Consider the following 18,855-nt stretch of genomic DNA (forward strand, 5'->3'; position numbering starts at 1 on the left):
TTTTATATAATTAAATATTAATTAAAATTATTTTAAAAATTACATTATAAAACTCTATATTAATACCTATCTAACATCATATTTTATGATAAAATATATTTTTATTATATTAGTAAAAAATTATGGTCAAATCTAGTGCATGAATAGTGAAAAAAGTCCAACGTCTCATGTATTATGGGATGGAGGGAGTACTATTTAATTTTGTGCCTAGTGACAAATATTGAGGATGTGTGTATACTATATATATAGGTCACGGGTTCAATTCACTCATTTCTACTTTGTAATGATCTTGTTGTTTTATTTAAAAAAACTGCACATCCAAATTAGTTTATCATCATTAGTTTTAATAAATTTACTCTGTACTTTACAGTCGTTTTAATAAGTCAAATTCATATCATGTTTAGTCATATAATCATATATAAAACTTTAATAACTCTATACTTGTGGTAAAAATTCAATAATCATATACGAGTCAGTTTACAAGCAATATATGAGGAGTCGAGGATCCACACAATTATAGGCAATAAATTCGACAACAAAATAAAACGTCATAGACGTAGATAGCTTCCGTAGCAACGAGGAAAGCGAGGGGCGCGAGATAAATTATAAACCTCATCATATCGCTACTTTCGTCCTTCCTACATAAATATTTCATTAAATTATTTTCTCTTTTCCCACTTAGCTATTGGACCAACCAAGCATATTATATAATATATGCAATTATGCATGCATAATTTCTTGTATATTTCACACACATATTTATACATCAAAGTTTTCATATAAAAGTCATTCAACTTTACTCTTACCATATCTAATTGAGCACAACAAAACAAAAAACTTGCCAGCTACAATACATAGTAATTTGAGCTGATCAATCAGCTATACTGTCAATTAGTTTGGTCACAGAAATTGTGACCCGTAATTTGAGAATTTGCACATTTATAAATTTTGCTCAGGAAATTTTCTCTACGTGCTAAGTTGGGATTATAAAATGTGGAGGTTAAAAGTTGGAGAAGGTGCAAACGACCCTTATTTATACAGCACTAATAACTTTGTTGGGCGACAAACTTGGGAGTTTGATCCAAACTATGGCACCCCTGAGGAGAGGGAGGAGGTAGAGGAAGCACGTCGTAACTTCTACAACAATCGATTTAAAGTTAAACCTTGTGGTGATCTCATATGGCGTCTTCAGGTTTGTTTCCTGCCTTTATTATAGATCATATTCACCTTTATTATTTACTTTGTTTAATAGTTCAAGTAATACTAAAAAGGCATGTAGTAAGTTTAACTTACAGCTAAAATCAAGCTCGGAAGTTGATATTTTTATTTTTAATTTTTTGAATTAACTCAAAAGTTGATTTAAGGTTAATTAAGTTTGTGAAATTTTGAAGTGATGAGAAACTTCTCCTTACTATTACATAGCATTTGCAAAATCATGAGATACTTAAGTAGACGTAAAATGTTTTTTTTTTTTTTTTTTTTTTTTGGGTAAGGAGAAGGGCCTTAATTATCGGCCCGGAATCTCTCACAGGTACTTCCGGCCTAGGTTAACGGGCTAGACATTTTAGAAGTGGGAAGGGGGAGGGGGGGTAGGGTAATCTTCACCCCAAAATGCCTCTAGTGGGGTTTGATCCCACAACCTCATTGTGAGATGCAAACCTTACCACTAGGCTTTATAATAGACGTAAAGTGGTTGGTATTGACTGTTTCCTTCATAAACGAAAGTATTGAACTTCTCTATTGTATGTTTAGCAGGCTTTATTATAGATGTTAATCGTGGTGTTTGTTTAGTTGTAAGAAATTATTTACTAAAGAGTACTTATAAGAGTTTGGGAGCGAGCAATATATAATAAGGTGATTTTTCACACTAACATAAAATGTCGTACGAGCCCTTATTCCAATTACATGCCAAACGCGAGATGAGGATTATTTTAATAAAATCACACTATCAAAATTTCATAATTTCAACCCGTCTAAACAAATCAAATATTCCAATAGTGGTACTTTCTGTTATTATGGCGTACGTTACTTTGTTATTAATAATGTTTGGGAATGACAAAGCTCAGCTAATCGACCCTGCAAAAATCAATCCGATTGAATTGAACACAAGTTTATTTTAGTTTATTACACTCAATTAAAAAGTTGCAACAACAATTCCCAAACAGTGATATAATATACTTCGTATCTAATAATTTTACGCTAAGTAACACAAAATTTGAAAGCATCCAATTATATTTTAGTCAACGGGCACCAAGATTACTCGATATGGGAAGATACTTTAATAACTTTATCCATTAATTAATTGTACATGTTGGAATCATAAATCAATATTAAATTATTTTTATTGAAAAATTAGAAATTATGTGGTAGACTAGTAGTTGGATTTCACAAATTGGGGTTAATAACATGTCCCTCGCGCACCTCGTGGGTAGGTTGGGCACATTCGGTCTTTTACGACTATCTAAATCTATACACTCTACTATATAGATTATACTTTATAGTCTACTAACGAAAATTCGAATTCGAACATGTCAAATAAGAAAACTTTAAAAAGAGAATGGTTTTATGCGTATATTTTTCTAAGTAGTATGTACAATTACTTGTTTAAACAACATGTGCTCTTTTTTTTTACTAGATTATAAAATCGAAAAATATTATCAGAGTGAAAATCCAAAATATAAATATTTAATTACTACCTAGAAAAGTACGCAAATATAATTATAATAATATACATTTACGTTCAATTGAAAACAATTGCACATCTAGTCCTCAACTACTATACAAATGATAAGTCACAATGACATTACTTCCTTTGTCCCTTATTTTTTGTCCTATTTGACTTTTCACGGTCTCTAAGATGCATCTTCAAACGTATGTATCTCCATTTCTATACGCGTAAAATTATTAAAATTTTATATTAAAAAAACTATACAATGAGACGATTCTAACAAGATCCCACATTAATATATTATCACATATAGATTAACGAGAATTCATGGTCAAAGTTTTAAAAATTTGACCCATATTTTTATAATGGGGCAAAAAATAAGGGACGGAGGGAGTAATAACGAAGGACGAGCAATTTGAACGCGTGAAGATGCATAAACCTCGTTTATTTGTCACTAAAACAAAATCTCGTTTTACTTCAATAGTTACACAAATGTACAAAGGATTATCATGAAAGCATAAGCACAAACTTTTATATGTGGTAGGTCACATCGTGTGGCCAATCATTATAGAGGTTACTTTGTTAGTGCTATAGGTGTTACTCACTCGATCGGTTAGGGGTTACTAAGTCAGTCAGGGGTTATTTGGTCGGTCAGGGGTTCATCGGTCGGTTAGGGATTCATCGGTCGGTCAGGGGTTACTCACTCAGTAAGGGGTTAGTTACTCACTCGGGCAGGGGTTACTCGATCAAGGGTTACTCGATCGATCATAGGTTACTCAGGGGTTACTCGTCGGTTAGGGTTACTTGGTGTGTGTCAGCTGGCCACACGGTGTGGCCAGCCGCACACAAAAGTTGTTGAAACATAAGACCTTGTATGATATTTCTTTTTCTTCTATCTTATTCTTTTTGTGGTGTGAGATGAGAATATATGCTCCTTTAATTTTTAAACTTTAATAATTTGTATAATGTGAGAAAATCATGTTATAATTTTGTCCAACAGTGATAAAAAGAAAAATTAGATGCAAAATTTTTTAGTTTAATAAAGCGATGTAACATTATGCATTTATGCTAGAACATTAATTATTTTAATAACCACTAATTATGCGATTGATCATTTGAACCATAGTTCCTAAGGGAGAAAAACTTCAAGCAAACAATACCTCAAGTGAAGGTGGAAGAAGGGGAGGAGATCACATACGAAACTGCTACGACAACACTAAAAAGAGCAGTGAATGTATTCACAGCCCTGCAGTCTGACCAAGGCCATTGGCCTGCTGAAATTGCTGGCCCTCAATTTTTCCTCCCTCCCTTGGTTAGTCCCTTAACAATACACATCTCATTTATGTAATTGCATCATTTTATAACCAAGTTTTCAAGAGTTATAATGTTATAAGACTAATAACATTTACATAAACATGTAATGTCATGCAGGTTTTCTGCTTATACATTACAGGGGATCTGAATTCTGTTTTCGGGCCAGAGCATCGCAGAGAGATTCTTCGTAGTATCTATTATCATCAGGTTAACTCATATTCTTTACAATGTTGAATTGAATAGGTTTGACCATGGAAATAAATTTACTTTCCTAAGAAAAAATTGGACTAATCATATAATAATTTATTATAATAGAATGAAGATGGAGGTTGGGGATTGCACATTGAAGGACACAGTACCATGTTTTGCACTGCACTCAACTACATTTGTTTGCGAATGCTTGGAACCGGACCTGATGAGGGCGATGACAACGCTTGTCCTAGGGCTCGTAAATGGATCCTTGACCATGGTAGCGTTACTCATATGCCTTCTTGGGGAAAAACTTGGCTATCTGTAAGTCATTTAACATAATTTCACATAAGTTATAACTTGAACATTTTTAAATACTTGTAATTAACCAATGTGATTGTAACAAACTAATATATATCTATCATTTTAGATACTCGGCTTGTTTGATTGGTCTGGAAGTAATCCAATGCCGCCTGAGTTCTGGATCCTTCCGTCTTTTCTCCCTATGTATCCTGGTATAAAATTTCGTACTTCCTAGTAGATATATTGTACAAGTGTTATGTTTAATGCTAGTAAATATATATAAAGAAGCTAATTTCTCGAAAATTTTGGTACTAAAATTTGATGTTGGTTATCATGCAGCAAAAATGTGGTGTTATTGTCGAATGGTATATATGCCAATGTCATATTTATATGGGAAGAGATTCATAGGTCCAATTACACCTCTCATTAAACAACTTAGAGAAGAACTCTACAACGAACCATTTGAGCAAATTAGTTGGAAGAAAATGCGCCATTTGTGTGCACCGGTAAGCTCATATAGCTTGTGCCTTTATAATTTCGATTAACTCATAGATATTTTTGTTAAAACGTACACTAATTAGAATAATTATTATGATTACCAAACAGGAGGATCTCTACTACCCTCATCCATTGATTCAAGATTTAATGTGGGACGCTCTTTACATCTTTACGGAGCCACTCCTTACTCGTTGGCCTTTCAACAAGTTGATTCGAAAGAAAGCACTAGAGGTTACAATGGAACACATTCATTACGAAGATGAGAACAGTCGTTACATAACCATCGGATGTGTTGAGAAGGTATCGATCAATAAGCTTATAATGTACAAGTAGCATGGGATTATTACACTAATTTAGTACTTTAAGATATAAAACATTTACTAATTGCTTTGAATTTTGTAGGTTTTATGTATGTTAGCATGTTGGGTTGAAGATCCTAAAGGGGATCATTACAAGAAACACCTTGCTAGAGTCCAGGATTACATTTGGATTGCCGAAGATGGATTAAAAATGCAGGTATTTTATCATCAATGAAAGTTTTATTAATAAACAAGTACTTGCAAAATTCTCCAAAATTATGAAAATTGATCATTACTAACCTAAATATATGTGATAAAAAAAATTTGCAGAGTTTTGGAAGTCAAGAATGGGATTGTGGGTTTTCCGTCCAAGCATTGCTAGCTTCAAATCTTAGCCTCGACGAAATCGGACCTGCTCTTAAGAAAGGCCACTTCTTTATTAAAGAGTCACAGGTATTCATTTTTTCTTAACAAGTGAATGTTTCATGTGTATATGGTGCATAAATTAATACTTTAAGGACTAATGTTATAAAATGTTGTTCATAAACACTAATAAAGAGAATGTTAGGTTGTATAACTAATGCTATATAATTGCGTATATAAGGTTAAGGACAATCCGTCGGGAGACTTCAAAGCTATGCACCGCCATATCTCGAAGGGATCATGGACTTTCTCTGACCAAGATCACGGTTGGCAAGTCTCTGATTGTACCGCCGAAGGCCTAAAGGTAAGGCCTTTAAACAAGAACAATGTACAAGTAGAGATTGTATATTTGTTAAAGAGAAATATAATGCATTATTATGTTTGATTATATATACAATTAACTTTGGTTTCTTTTGTGTCATATAGTGTTGTCTAATGTTATCAACAATGCCCCCGGAAATTGTTGGAGAAAAGATGGACCCTGAGCGATTATATGATTCCGTCAATCTCTTGCTTTCTCTACAGGTAAGAATATATTGCTATTGTAACTCTATGTTTAATGAAGTACTCCATAATATCTATAAGTGTACATGTAACGGAGATAAATTAAATTGATTGATATTGATATAGAGTTCGAGTAATTGCAGAGTAGAACTTAGCTGTCGTAGTAGATATTTTCCTAAATTTTCGCCATTCACTGCCACAGTGGCGGAGCCAGGATTTTCAACTTGGGGGGACAAAATCGTACACTGAATCTTCCTCTAATGGTACATTACTATTACTTGAACCAGCCATTTCGATACCATTTTCTTGACTTTGAGGGGAGCTTAATGAAGGTGAGTTATTAGACTCATTTTCATTGAGTTTCGGTCAAATCGTCCGCAGGTACATAAACTGCTTGAATCGAAGTTATGGAACCTTCTTTTGTAGAAGTAATTCTTTCCTGTAACGTACCCATTTCGGTACTAAGGGTAGGTTTATAGCCTACAGCGGAAGGCATTCTACCTTTAAACAAGAATTGTCGAAGATCGGGTTGTTTAGTTGTCTTGGATTTGTTTGAATTTGGTGAATCTTTTGACATTACCTAATTCAATTGAAAATTATATATCAATTTCCACAACCACATCATTACATAATAACAAAACCTAAGATTCTAATTTCTAAATTTCTAATTCAACTATACATTTCAATAATTTAAATTCACAAAAACAGGGGAAAAAAATAATAAACTATAAAACAAATTTTCAATACCAATAATTCAAAGACTAAACATTTCAATTTTCAATAAGTTCAAAACTTCAATACCCACAAATCAACAAATGACAAATCCACAATAATTCTCAATCGAAATTAAACAAGTAATAAGTTGATATATACAACACTTTCATCAATTAAACAAGTAATAAGTTGAAATTCGTCTTCAATACCCACAAACGACAAATCGTCAAATCCACAATAATTCTCAATCGAAATTAAACAAGATTAACAAGTAATAAGTTGATATATACAACAATTTCATCAATTAAACAAGTAATAAGTTGAAATTCAGATTTACATACCTCCATTGATTTGGGTGAATTGGGTTTAGCAAAGACCGGAAGACCGAAGACAGCAAGACACCCGACACCGACACCGCACACCGGCGACACGAACTGTCGTCTGTCGAACTCCAAATCGCGAACTGGTGATTTGGGTGAACAAAACCGGCGACGGGAGCAGGGGCGGAGACAATTAAGGGCGGAAGACTGAAGACAGCAAGACACCCGACACCGCCACTGGATGGGAGAAGACGCGAACGAACCGACAAACGGACGAAGTGCCGCTGACAAGCCTGACTGACTGAGAACTCCAAGTCTCCAACTTTCGAACTTCGAAGAGAGAGAAATTGAGAATTGAGAAAGTTGGGGTTTAATTTTGCAATTTCTTTTCTTCTTCTTTCTGTCTCAGCGTGTTTCTTTCAGTTTTTTTTTTTTTTTTTTTTTTTTAATATTTTTTTTTTTTTTTTTTTTTTTGAAAATGGGGGGACAAGTGTCCCCACATGTCCCTTAATTGGCTCCGCCCCTGCACTGCCAAAAACTAAATATGTTACACCACCTCGTCAATCTATCTTTAGTTGAAGTGATATCTATTATTATGCCATATTTCAATTTTCCTAGCCAAATTAAAATAAATAAATAATAATAATACAATATCAACTATTTATTTTCAGAGTAAAAATGGCGGGGTTGCTGCTTGGGAACCTGCAGGGGCTCAAGAATGGTTGGAGGTGAGCCATTCAATTTTACTACAACGTACTAATTTACGTATTAACAATGTTACAGTAATCAATTGTTAATTAATATATATGACCTTAATATAAGTATATTTGTACGATCTCCAGGTTCTGAACCCGACAGAATTTTTTGAAGGCATTGTCATTGAATATGAGTGAGTATTATTCGTAATATAACATTTTACTTGGTGTTAACAATTTCTGAATTATTATTATGGTTTTTAATCAATAACATAATATTAAAACAGACATCAGGAATGACATTTCAATTTTTGGTGCTGTTTTTTCCCTCCAAAACTCTGATCTCCCTTTTTAGCGAAAATCTTATATTTTTGGAATATTTGGATAATACAAATATAATAATACATTATTTCTAATCTTATATATTATCTTTATAATAATTGTATTCCTTTTTATTTCGTATTTTATTTACTTAAAATAGTTACACAAGATTTTGAGACCTTTTAATTAAGGGAGAATAAGCTATATATAATAATTTAGAAGGTTGAAATATGATGGAGAGTATAAAATAATGGGGCCAACAATACAATATTAACATTTAAATTACTATTATATATTTGTACAATAGTGGGGTTCAATAAAAAAAATTAAAAAAAAAAACATTTTTATTCATGGTGTTGCTTTGAAATCTTATGAAATAATAATAATTGAGTGAGTTTTCTGTTAAATATTTCTGTAATAATTTTGCCAACTTATAACATTTTTTTCCCTTCAAAAAATCTATTAACTATTACTAAAACAAGTCATGCTTACATCGATCATTTTAGACATATGTCAAGCTATCATTAAAAAAAATTCTCACTAATAAATTATATGATGTCAGCTTTAAGTTTTTTTTTGTAAAAAAAATTATTTACTTAGCTTATTTTTTGGAAGTACATTGTATAGTTTTTTTTTTATTTTTTATTTTGGGACTAAATTAATTCATTTATAAAAAGTCATACGACATCTACATTGTATAGTTTTATTGGAAATAACATGCACCATTAATATAATATAATGTACATTATTTTAAAATATTTTCAGCACAACTAATCAAAAGTAATTTTTTTTTTCTTCTCAATTGCAGTTTTAATAATTTTTGCCATATTATTAATCTTTCTTATATGCATTGCATTTGTTTATTCCACATGAGTTGCCTGATGCTTATATTATATCACAAATTAATTATGGGAAAAAAAATTATTATTACCGGACATCACATGGACACTAATCTAGTATTTAATTTAATGAGTAGACAACTAACAAAAAGAACTCATATAATAGGTACGTAGAATGTACAGCTTCAGCAATTCAAGCTCTAGTTATGTTCAAGAAGTTATACCCAGGCCACAGGAAGAAAGAGATCGATAATTTCGTCGTAAATGCAGTCCGGTACCTTGAGAAGACCCAGTTTCCTAGTGGAGGATGGTATGTTATAATTTCTATGTTCTAAAATAACATATCTATGCCGTTTGTACAAGTTGTGTACGCGTTTTTATTGATAAATTTAATCTGATTTATATCACAATTGTTTTGTAGGTATGGAAATTGGGGAATTTGCTTCATATATGGGACATGGTTTGCTCTTGGAGGGCTAGCTGCTGGTGGGAAAACGTACAATAATTGTGCTGCTGTTAGGAAGGGTGTCGATTTTCTACTTACTACGCAAAAAGAGGATGGTGGATGGGGTGAAAGTTATATTTCGTGTCCCAAAAAGGTAATTATCTTTGTAGTCACGTCTAGAATTGATTGTCGCATTGATTATTTAAAATTTACTACTTAGAAGACATATAGGGTTCCACACTATCAAAATGCTGGCCCTATCATGTTAAACCCTTTGAGTAATACGATGTACTTGCATTGATAAAATAATTTAATACTTCTTCCGTTTCTATTAAGTTTTTCTTTTTGTCTATTTAATATATAACTGATAATTTGTGATTGGTAAACCACAGGAATTTGTCCCAATAGAAGGAAAATCTAATTTGGTTCAAACTGGATGGGCTTTAATGGGTCTACTTTATGCTGGACAGGTATTTTTCATAACTTTACTAGTACATCAAGCCTAGTGAAATTTTTTATGCACTATGAAATTTTTGTAATGCACTATGCATCCAACTAATTCAAGGTTATTTTTTGCTCTTTATTTGATGATTAAATGAAAAAAAAATTATCAAAATGAGAACAAAATAATCATCGATGCACTCTGCACCCAAATGTATATAACAATCTTATCATGCTTTTTTTGACCCAAATGTAAAAAATCTGCTTCTGTCACTGATATAGAGTCATTAATTTGCCATTTTTATAGTTGTTAACTTTCGATTTTAGTTGTTTGTTAAAATAAAATTACTTTAATTTATACAAATATTTCCTAAATTACATCAGGAGGAGAGGGATCCAACTCCTCTACATCGTGCAGCAAAGCTTTTGATCAATTCACAACTCGAAAATGGCGATTTTCCTCAGCAGGTAACTTTACTAATCTCTTATGAAACCCGTTAATTTAGTTTCGATGATAAAGTTACGTAATAACTGATAAACATATTAGTAGTAATGTAACATTGTTACTTATATTTACTCTTATGATTTTAAAAACAGGAAATAACAGGAGTGTTCATGAAGAATTGCATGTTACATTATCCAATGTATAGAAGTATTTACCCAATGTGGGCACTTGCAGAGTACAGAAAGCGTGTTCCATTACCTTCTATCAACTCCTCCTAATCGACTTTAATTATTTCCTAGCAACCTAGAATTGTTACTATAATTTTGTCCCAAAATAAGTTTTTATCTAATACTTAAATGAAATATTAGAGTTGTAATTATGTAAAGCTGTACTTAATGAAATAAATAAATTGAAGACTAGTCTTATTAATGATACGTGCACATGAAATACTAGAGCATACTTCGTATATGGTACCAGTGTGGCAGTGTTGTCTCGTAGATTTTTGGGATCCGGAGCAAAAACTAACAAATACACATAATCATGTAATATATAGTTGGATTTGTTACAATGTGTAGTATTTTGCACTATTTATATACTATCTTTGACATAATTTTTTTACTACTATATAATTTATAAACATAATCATGTAATATATAGTTGGATTTGTTACAATATCTATTTTATAATATACTTTTTTTTTCTTTTATAATTTTTACTAATATCTAATTTAATATATTGATGGTTAAAGTTATGCCTCGAAAACTGTGAAGACTCAATGATGTACAGAGTATTATTTAAAATAAAATAAAAAAATGGAGTGAGTAGTATCTTTTTTTTTTTTTTACTTGACCTGAATTATCATGCATGTCAATGTAGAGCTTTAACCATTAATAACTTTAATCTTCATAAAATAAAATATTATAAAAATTATATATTATGATAGTATTTATTAAAACGGTTTTAACAAGATTTCTATGAATATATTTTTTCTAGTACATATAATTTAATAAAGACAATCAAAGAAGAGATATTAAATTGTGTAAAATAAAGTTAAAACGGATCAAGTAATTAAAAGGATCATTAGATTGTCTCTCCATCAAGGCTGTATTTTCCAGCGATATAAGCGGGAGATGTATGATCGTAGTTCATATAAAGGAAAATTTTATTTGGTTCAATATCTTATGTATTTGTTAACATCGATTCTCTATTGTAGATGTCGTATGACTTTAAATTGATGAAATATTTTTGCTATTAAAAAAAAAAAAAAAAAAAAAAAAACGAAGAAAGTATATATCATTCATCATCTTACTTCAATATGAGAATCTGTCACAAGTCATCTTGCATCGAAGATTTTATCAAAATAAAGTACTAGCACTTTGTATTTACGTCTAGAATTACTTGCCGCATTGTTAGCTAAAGCTCATAGTTAATGTGGGTTTTATATTGTACTCCATTGCACATACGTGTGCACCGCCTGACATTTATTATGTTATTAATTATTTTTTTGCAAAGAGTAAACAATTAACAAAATTGAACTCTTATAATAGGTACGTAAAATTTACAGCTTCTGCAGTTCAAGCTTTAGTTATGTTCAAACAGTTATACCCAGGACATAGGAAGAAAGAGATCGACAATTTCATCGTAAATGCAGTCCAGTACATTGAGAGAACCCAATATCCTAGTGGTGGATGGTATGTTACGACTTCTAATGTAACATATATACGTATATACTTAAAGGATAAAGATGATTATATCATCATTATCATTATTAGTTATTGTTTAGAATATGTAAATCCCTTGATTTACTTATTTAGGTTGATTGTCAAAGATTTCCCTAATTATTGTTTAATGTACCTAGACATATAATCTAATGTATCTAGTCATATATGTTTTACTTACATACTATAAATAGTCTCGTATACTCTTCAATATATAATTAAACTTTCCAACATTCTATTTCTCACAACTCTATATCATGGTATCATGACCTATTGATCCATTTATTTTTTCCTGCTTTCGTTACTACGTCCTCTTATTCCATGGCTACACCATTAAAATCCTTTGCCGACGCCGACAAATGATGGTGACCATATCAAACTTCCTTCTCGGAAAGATTCAAACCTCAAACTTCCGCTCAATTTTTAGCACCCCGTATTTCATATACCAAGAGATGCTAATTATCAATTTTTTTTTACTCCTTAATTTTGATAGTCTAAGTATATCCCTTATAATTAGCTAACGTACTTAGTCATATAATGTATCTAGTCATAGTTTGGTATGTTCAATGTTTTAATCTTGTATATTCATCAATATAATTAAGCTTTCTAACATACTCTTTCTCATAACTCTATCATGGTATCAAGAGCTTTTGATCCATATTTTCTTGCTTGCACTACTACCATGGTTACACTATCAAAACCCTTTGCCAACGCCGACAAATGATGGTGACCATATCAAACTTCCTTCTTGGAAAGCTTCAAACCAAAATCACACTTTTCGTTCAACTCTTTTGGCACCCCGTATTTCATATACCTAGAGATGCCATTTATAATATTTTTTTTCCTCCAAACCCCTTACACAGAGAAACAATCCTTTTTCGGTATCCCGTAGTTTACCTATCATGTGATACCATATATGAAATTCTCTCTCCAAAACCATTATGGAGAAACATAACATTCCATTCTAAACCACCAGCACCAGCACCACCATTATAATTATTCTATCTCGCCTTCAATGGTGGTGAAGGAACCTCTATATTTTTTTTTCTCCCATTTGTTGCAAGCATACGGTAGCAAATTTCTTTATTTTTATTTTTTTAATTTTTACAATCAATGGTTCATGTGTTTAAAAACCGTGAAAAACACCCATTCACAAACAACTTCTTATTCTCTCTCTCTCTATATATACTATCTTTTTACTTCTTCACGCAATTCCTCCACCCAAAAAAAAAAAAAATAATCTTTCTTTCTCTTTATCTCCTTAAAATAAATAAAATAAAAAATAAAAAATTCCCTTCTAATGCTCCACTCCCTCCAAACCTTATTGGAGAATCACAATGCAATGCAACCTTTCTTACCACCACTTCAATTCCTACATTGAACAAGATTTGAGATGTTATATCTAAGATCGATCTCTTGTTCCGAACGTCCGTCTTGCGGGGGCGTATAAAGGATAAAGATGATTATATCATCATTATCATTATTAGTTATTGTTTAGAATATGTAAATCCCTTGATTTACTCCTTAATTTTGATAGTCTAAGTATATCCCTTATAATTAGCTAACGTACCTAGTCATGTATTGTATCTAGTCATATTTTGGTATGTTCAATGTTCTAATCTTGTACTATATATACTCGTGTATATTCATCAATATAATTAAGCTTCCTAACATACGCTTTCTCATAATTCTATCATATACTACCATTTATGTATTACATAGTAGTTTGTGCATGCCATGTACGCGCTCTTAGTTGTAGATGAATATTAAATGATCAATGACACAAAATGTTTTGTGGGTATGGAAATTGGGGGATATGCTTCATATATGGGACATGGTTTGCTCTTGGAGGGCTAGCAGCCGGTGGAAAGACGTTCAATAATTGTGTTAGCTATTAGGAAGGGTGTCGTATTTTTGCTTAAAGCACAAAAGGAAGAAGGTGGATGTGGTGAGAGTTATGTTTCGTGTCCCAAAAAGGTGAATAGTTAGTGTCACAAGTTGACTTGCTTTAAAGATTTTATCAAACTTCCACATCTGAAATTAATTGTCGCATGTTAGTAAAAGTTCACTATCAATCAATAATTAATGCGAAGTAATTATTAATTGCCGCATTTTGTTAGTAAAAGATCACTGTCAAGTGTCAATGTGAGATTTATATACTATATTTATTAGCATGTTATTAATTGGATGGACTATATATGTCCATTGCACATATGTGTGGACCTCACATTTTTTTCTTAAACCACACGGAACAGCCCAAGGAAGATAGATAAGGCTTTAGTGTGCAGTGTGCTAGCATCGTATGTCACAAGGTGTCGCAGCCTTTATGCTTAATTAGGTTGGTAATTGGCTAGGGCCATTATTCGAATTGGATTTTGTCTCATGCTAGCTCTACCGTTCTAAACCCTTATCTTATTTTCTGGAATCGCGCCCCTACTTTTAAAGAGTTAACATCTTCAATGATAAGCTACAATGTCTTACAACTTACATTGCAAATCAATTTTTTATATATACTTTTAAGTGTAAAGTATCCCAATGATGAGCTATAACATCTTGTAATTTACAAAAAATAATGTATAAAAAAATTAAATCAATTATACACATGTTACAATATGAGTGGAGTTTGGTTATTTTTTTTTCAATCAGGGCTACAGTAGCTTACAAGTTGCTCATTTTTTGTCCTACAACAAAAAACTTGAAGCCAGACATTTAATTTATACTAGTTCTTTGCCCGAGCAACGCTCAGATATTTGCTAAATTTTTTTTTATACTTCCTCCGTTCTAGTAATATTGCAACAACTGAACTTTTACGCTATTCATCACGCTTGTTTGATCACATATTATGATTTATTCGTAAAGTAAAATATAGTCATATGGGGTCTTGTTAGATTCGTCTAGTCAAATACTTTCATAATATCAACTTTTTATAATTTTTACTCTTATATAATTATAGATATTTAGCATATAAAATGTGCACTGAGATGCGTAATTTCATCCTTGTTGCAATATTTGTGGAACAGAAGAAGTATATATAAATTACTCTAAGTTTGTATTTGTTTATAGGTTTTGTATACATTTAAAATTCTATTTGTGTTATCAAATTATTATAATGAGACACGTTAATATAGAGTATCTATATAGAAAATTTTCTAATCTTAATTTAAAAATAAAGTTTTTTAGTTTGGTAATTTTCTATTTGGAAAAATAAATTTTAGTTAAATTGATTCAGAAAATAGAAGGGTAAAATATTACTAATTTACTATGACTCTACATTGTTCGTCGTTTTTAATATTTTATAATCAGCTATATCACTTTTCTTATTTATTTATAATGTAAGGAAAAAAAAATTATAAAGTAGTTGTTATTGTTCTATTTTTGGGGGTTGTTTAGGATTTAGAATTTTTTTAAAGATAAATTATCTTAATATTTCTTAAGGGAAGAAAAAAGAAAAAAAAAAGTTTTTGACAGGAAATTTTTTAATGTGGACGCGACACGTATACTGTACTTTTGGGATAATTCTAATGTTTATTTTATTACTCCCTCTATTTTTTTTAAATGCATCCATTTGACCGATACATTTGTCAAGACGTAACTTTGACCATTAATATCTTTAATTGTCTATTAGTAAAAATTATAACAAAATTATATTATGAAAGTAGACATTGTGATGAATCTAATGATATATTATATAATAAAATTTATTTGTTTTATAATAGCAAAAAAATTAAGTCAAACATGACATGTAAATAGTATAAAATTCAAACTGATACATTTAAAATAAATCGAAGGGAGTTTATAGTATTGATGATTGCAAACAAGCCTTTACTAATAACCATTTGAGATGCTATTAATAGTCTGCACTTGGTAGCAAAGTTTGAAATTTTCAGTAATTTTTTAAAAGTTTTTTCATTCTTTATTTAAGTCTTTAATTGTCCATCAAAAAAAAAGTCTTTAATTAACTATTATAAATTGGTAAATCATAGGAATTTGTGCCAATTGATGGGAAGTCCAATTTGGTTCAGACCGGATGGGCTTTGTTGAGTCTACTTTATACTGGACAGGTATCATCATATAAATTTTTTGTGGCGTAAAAATAAATTTTTTTCCTAGTGTCAAAAACCATTTTCAGCTTTGTGTTAAAATCAAAATTTCTTAAATCTTATTATAAATGGACGAAAACAAACATATGAGTATAGACGTATAGTATCATGTGTGGATGCACGGTTTATATATAAGTCAGCTGCGTGCCCCAAGTTTCTACTTTTGTAGTTATATATTAGTAACTACTATAAAAGCATTTAACATTTTGTACGCGTTTTGGCTAGACGGTCAAACAATGATGTTTCTTCTAAGATATTTATTTGACCATATAATTTGTACTTTTTACTTGTAAACAACATTGAATCATTCAAAATTTTAAAATTAACTGATGTAACAATCAAGATAATTTAATTTATTTAGCACTTTATTAATAAAATTCAAGGAAATGTATTTTTTCTATCATGGTTTGACATACAAAATTGAGTACAAATTGACAAAATTTATTATAAACCTTTTATTGTTGTATAAGGTCTATAATATATTTGTCTATTTTGTACTCAAATTTTTATGCATACTAATATAGTGCCCGTGCCATGCATGGTTTACAAATCATTTATAAATAAATTTTCAATTTTGAAATTAAAAAAAAAAAAAAAAAACTTATAGTTTCAATAGAGATATAAAGATAACATTTTGTATAAGTGTAGTATACTCAAACATTTCACCGTAACCGCAAATAGTGATCTAGTGAGTATAAAATCTAATTTGTGTTTTTCATACAGCTAGTTGCTCAAGTAGGTATAATTTCTAATTAATAATAGTATATGTTTTATGTCACACTAACCAATTTATTGTCCTCAAATCACAAATTTTTTTATTCTACCCTCAGTATCTTTTTCCCTAATTAAGCATGAACTATTACACATATAGTCATACAATTAAATATACCGATAACATCTAATGCATGAATATTTAGATATTGATATTGATCGATAATTTTCATATGAATCAAAGATAAATGTTAGTCATAATTCATCTTATAAACATGTCATATATTCTTATTATTATTAATCATATGTCATAAGAATCATAATCTATATAGTTCTATACTGCAGTGGTACATAAATTATAAAATTGTGAGCATTAATATTTGTAAGGAATTGTTTATGAAAACTTTGTGATTGTCAAAATGAAAATATTCTCCACATATTTACTAATAAAATATCTAAGATTAATAGTATAATAATAAGATTATATGAATATTTAAGTTTAATACAATTTGATGTTTTTTCTCATAAATTAGTTGTGAAAGTTTTAAACTATTTATGTTTAACGCAAAAGATATGTGTAAACTGTGAACTTTAAAGGGATATATATTCCTTAAAATATTTATTGAACATTTTGATTATATTTTTCTGACATTAGTGCATGTACTCGGTTTTTTGGGTACAAATCTTGTTAATTATTACTCATAATTATATTTAATCAAAAAAGTACCTATTTAAATATAGGCTAGATCTTACTCGTATGTAAGCTTTGTATCTTTGTAGTTTTCTGCACTATTAATGATTGTAAACATCAATTATATTCTCAAGCAAATCCTATAGTAAATTTTATGTAAATTAGTTAAAGATATCTTACCTCTTATAGATCTTATTTGGTATTACCTCTTATAGATCTTATTAACCAATTGAGCTAGTTGACAAATACAATCACATAATTGCGATTACACACATTTTATGGTTAACCGATGTTGATTGTAATACGTTTTTGTTTACAGGTGTTATGTATGATGGCATGTTGGGTGAAAGATCCCGACGGAGATTATTTTAAGAAGCATCTTGCTAGAATTCTTGATTATATTTGGATAACGGAGGATGGATTAAAAGTGCATGTAAAATTTCTCTTTAGGTTAAATCCATGCGACATATATTTTATCACAAAATTATTAATTCTATTCAAGATATAATCATAACAACATATTTTTTATTGAAAAAAAATAGGGTATTGGGAGCCAACAATGGGATTGTGGATTATCTATTCAAGCATTATTAGCTTCAAATCTAGGTCTTGATGAAATTGGACCTGCTTTAAAGAAAGCTCACTTACATCAAAGAGTCACAAGTGGTACACATCTTTAAATAGAAAAAATTCAACAAGATTTTACATGACTATATATATTTATCTTACATGAAAATTATATATACTCACAATATATGACCAAATACTAGTGTGAATATTGTGCCGTAATAGTAATATACTAATATTGATATGGTCAGTAAAAAAAAAGTACTATATAGCTAAAACGTTGGTTAAAATGTAGATAAAGGACAATCCATCGGGAGACTTCAGGAGTATGTATCGACACATCTCGAAAGGAGCTTGGGCTTTCTCTGATCGAGATCAAGGTTGGCAAGTTTCTGATTGCACTGCTGACAGCCTTAAGGTACAACCTTAAGTAACACCCACAAAGTGTTACATAAAGTGATAAAAGTGTTATTATAGACAATAGGTAACACTTTAGTGGGTGATACATCTGCCCATGTTACCTAAGGTCTCATGTAACACTTTGTGTAAAGTATAGTAACATTTTTTAAAGTGTTACTATAAACTCTCTTATGTAACACTTTTTATATTATAGGTATCACTTTTAAAGTGTTACTTTTTAGTTCTTAGGT

The 18,855-nt window shown here is 30.5% G+C and overlaps 1 protein-coding gene and 1 pseudogene across 1 annotated transcript; both read left to right on the top strand.

Moving 5' to 3' along the window:
• The first annotated feature begins 663 nt into the window (after positions 1–663).
• Positions 664–10,884, top strand: LOC110687932 (beta-amyrin synthase-like). Its single transcript, XM_021864579.1, has 18 exons — positions 664–1,192; positions 3,795–3,980; positions 4,100–4,189; positions 4,298–4,495; positions 4,602–4,686; positions 4,814–4,980; positions 5,081–5,272; positions 5,375–5,488; positions 5,602–5,724; positions 5,876–5,998; positions 6,121–6,219; positions 7,904–7,960; positions 8,075–8,121; positions 9,254–9,397; positions 9,509–9,686; positions 9,925–10,002; positions 10,358–10,441; positions 10,571–10,884. The coding sequence occupies exons 1-18, from the start codon at positions 992–994 to the stop codon at positions 10,694–10,696; spliced, it is 2,292 nt and encodes a 763-aa protein (XP_021720271.1). The 5' UTR covers positions 664–991; the 3' UTR covers positions 10,697–10,884.
• Positions 10,847–18,855, top strand: part of LOC110687697 — a 48,257-nt pseudogene continuing 40,248 nt past the window's right edge.

The sequence above is a fragment of the Chenopodium quinoa genome, unplaced genomic scaffold (genome assembly GCF_001683475.1).
Source record: "Chenopodium quinoa cultivar QQ74 unplaced genomic scaffold, ASM168347v1, whole genome shotgun sequence".
In the NCBI taxonomy this organism is placed as follows: domain Eukaryota; kingdom Viridiplantae; phylum Streptophyta; class Magnoliopsida; order Caryophyllales; family Amaranthaceae; genus Chenopodium; species Chenopodium quinoa.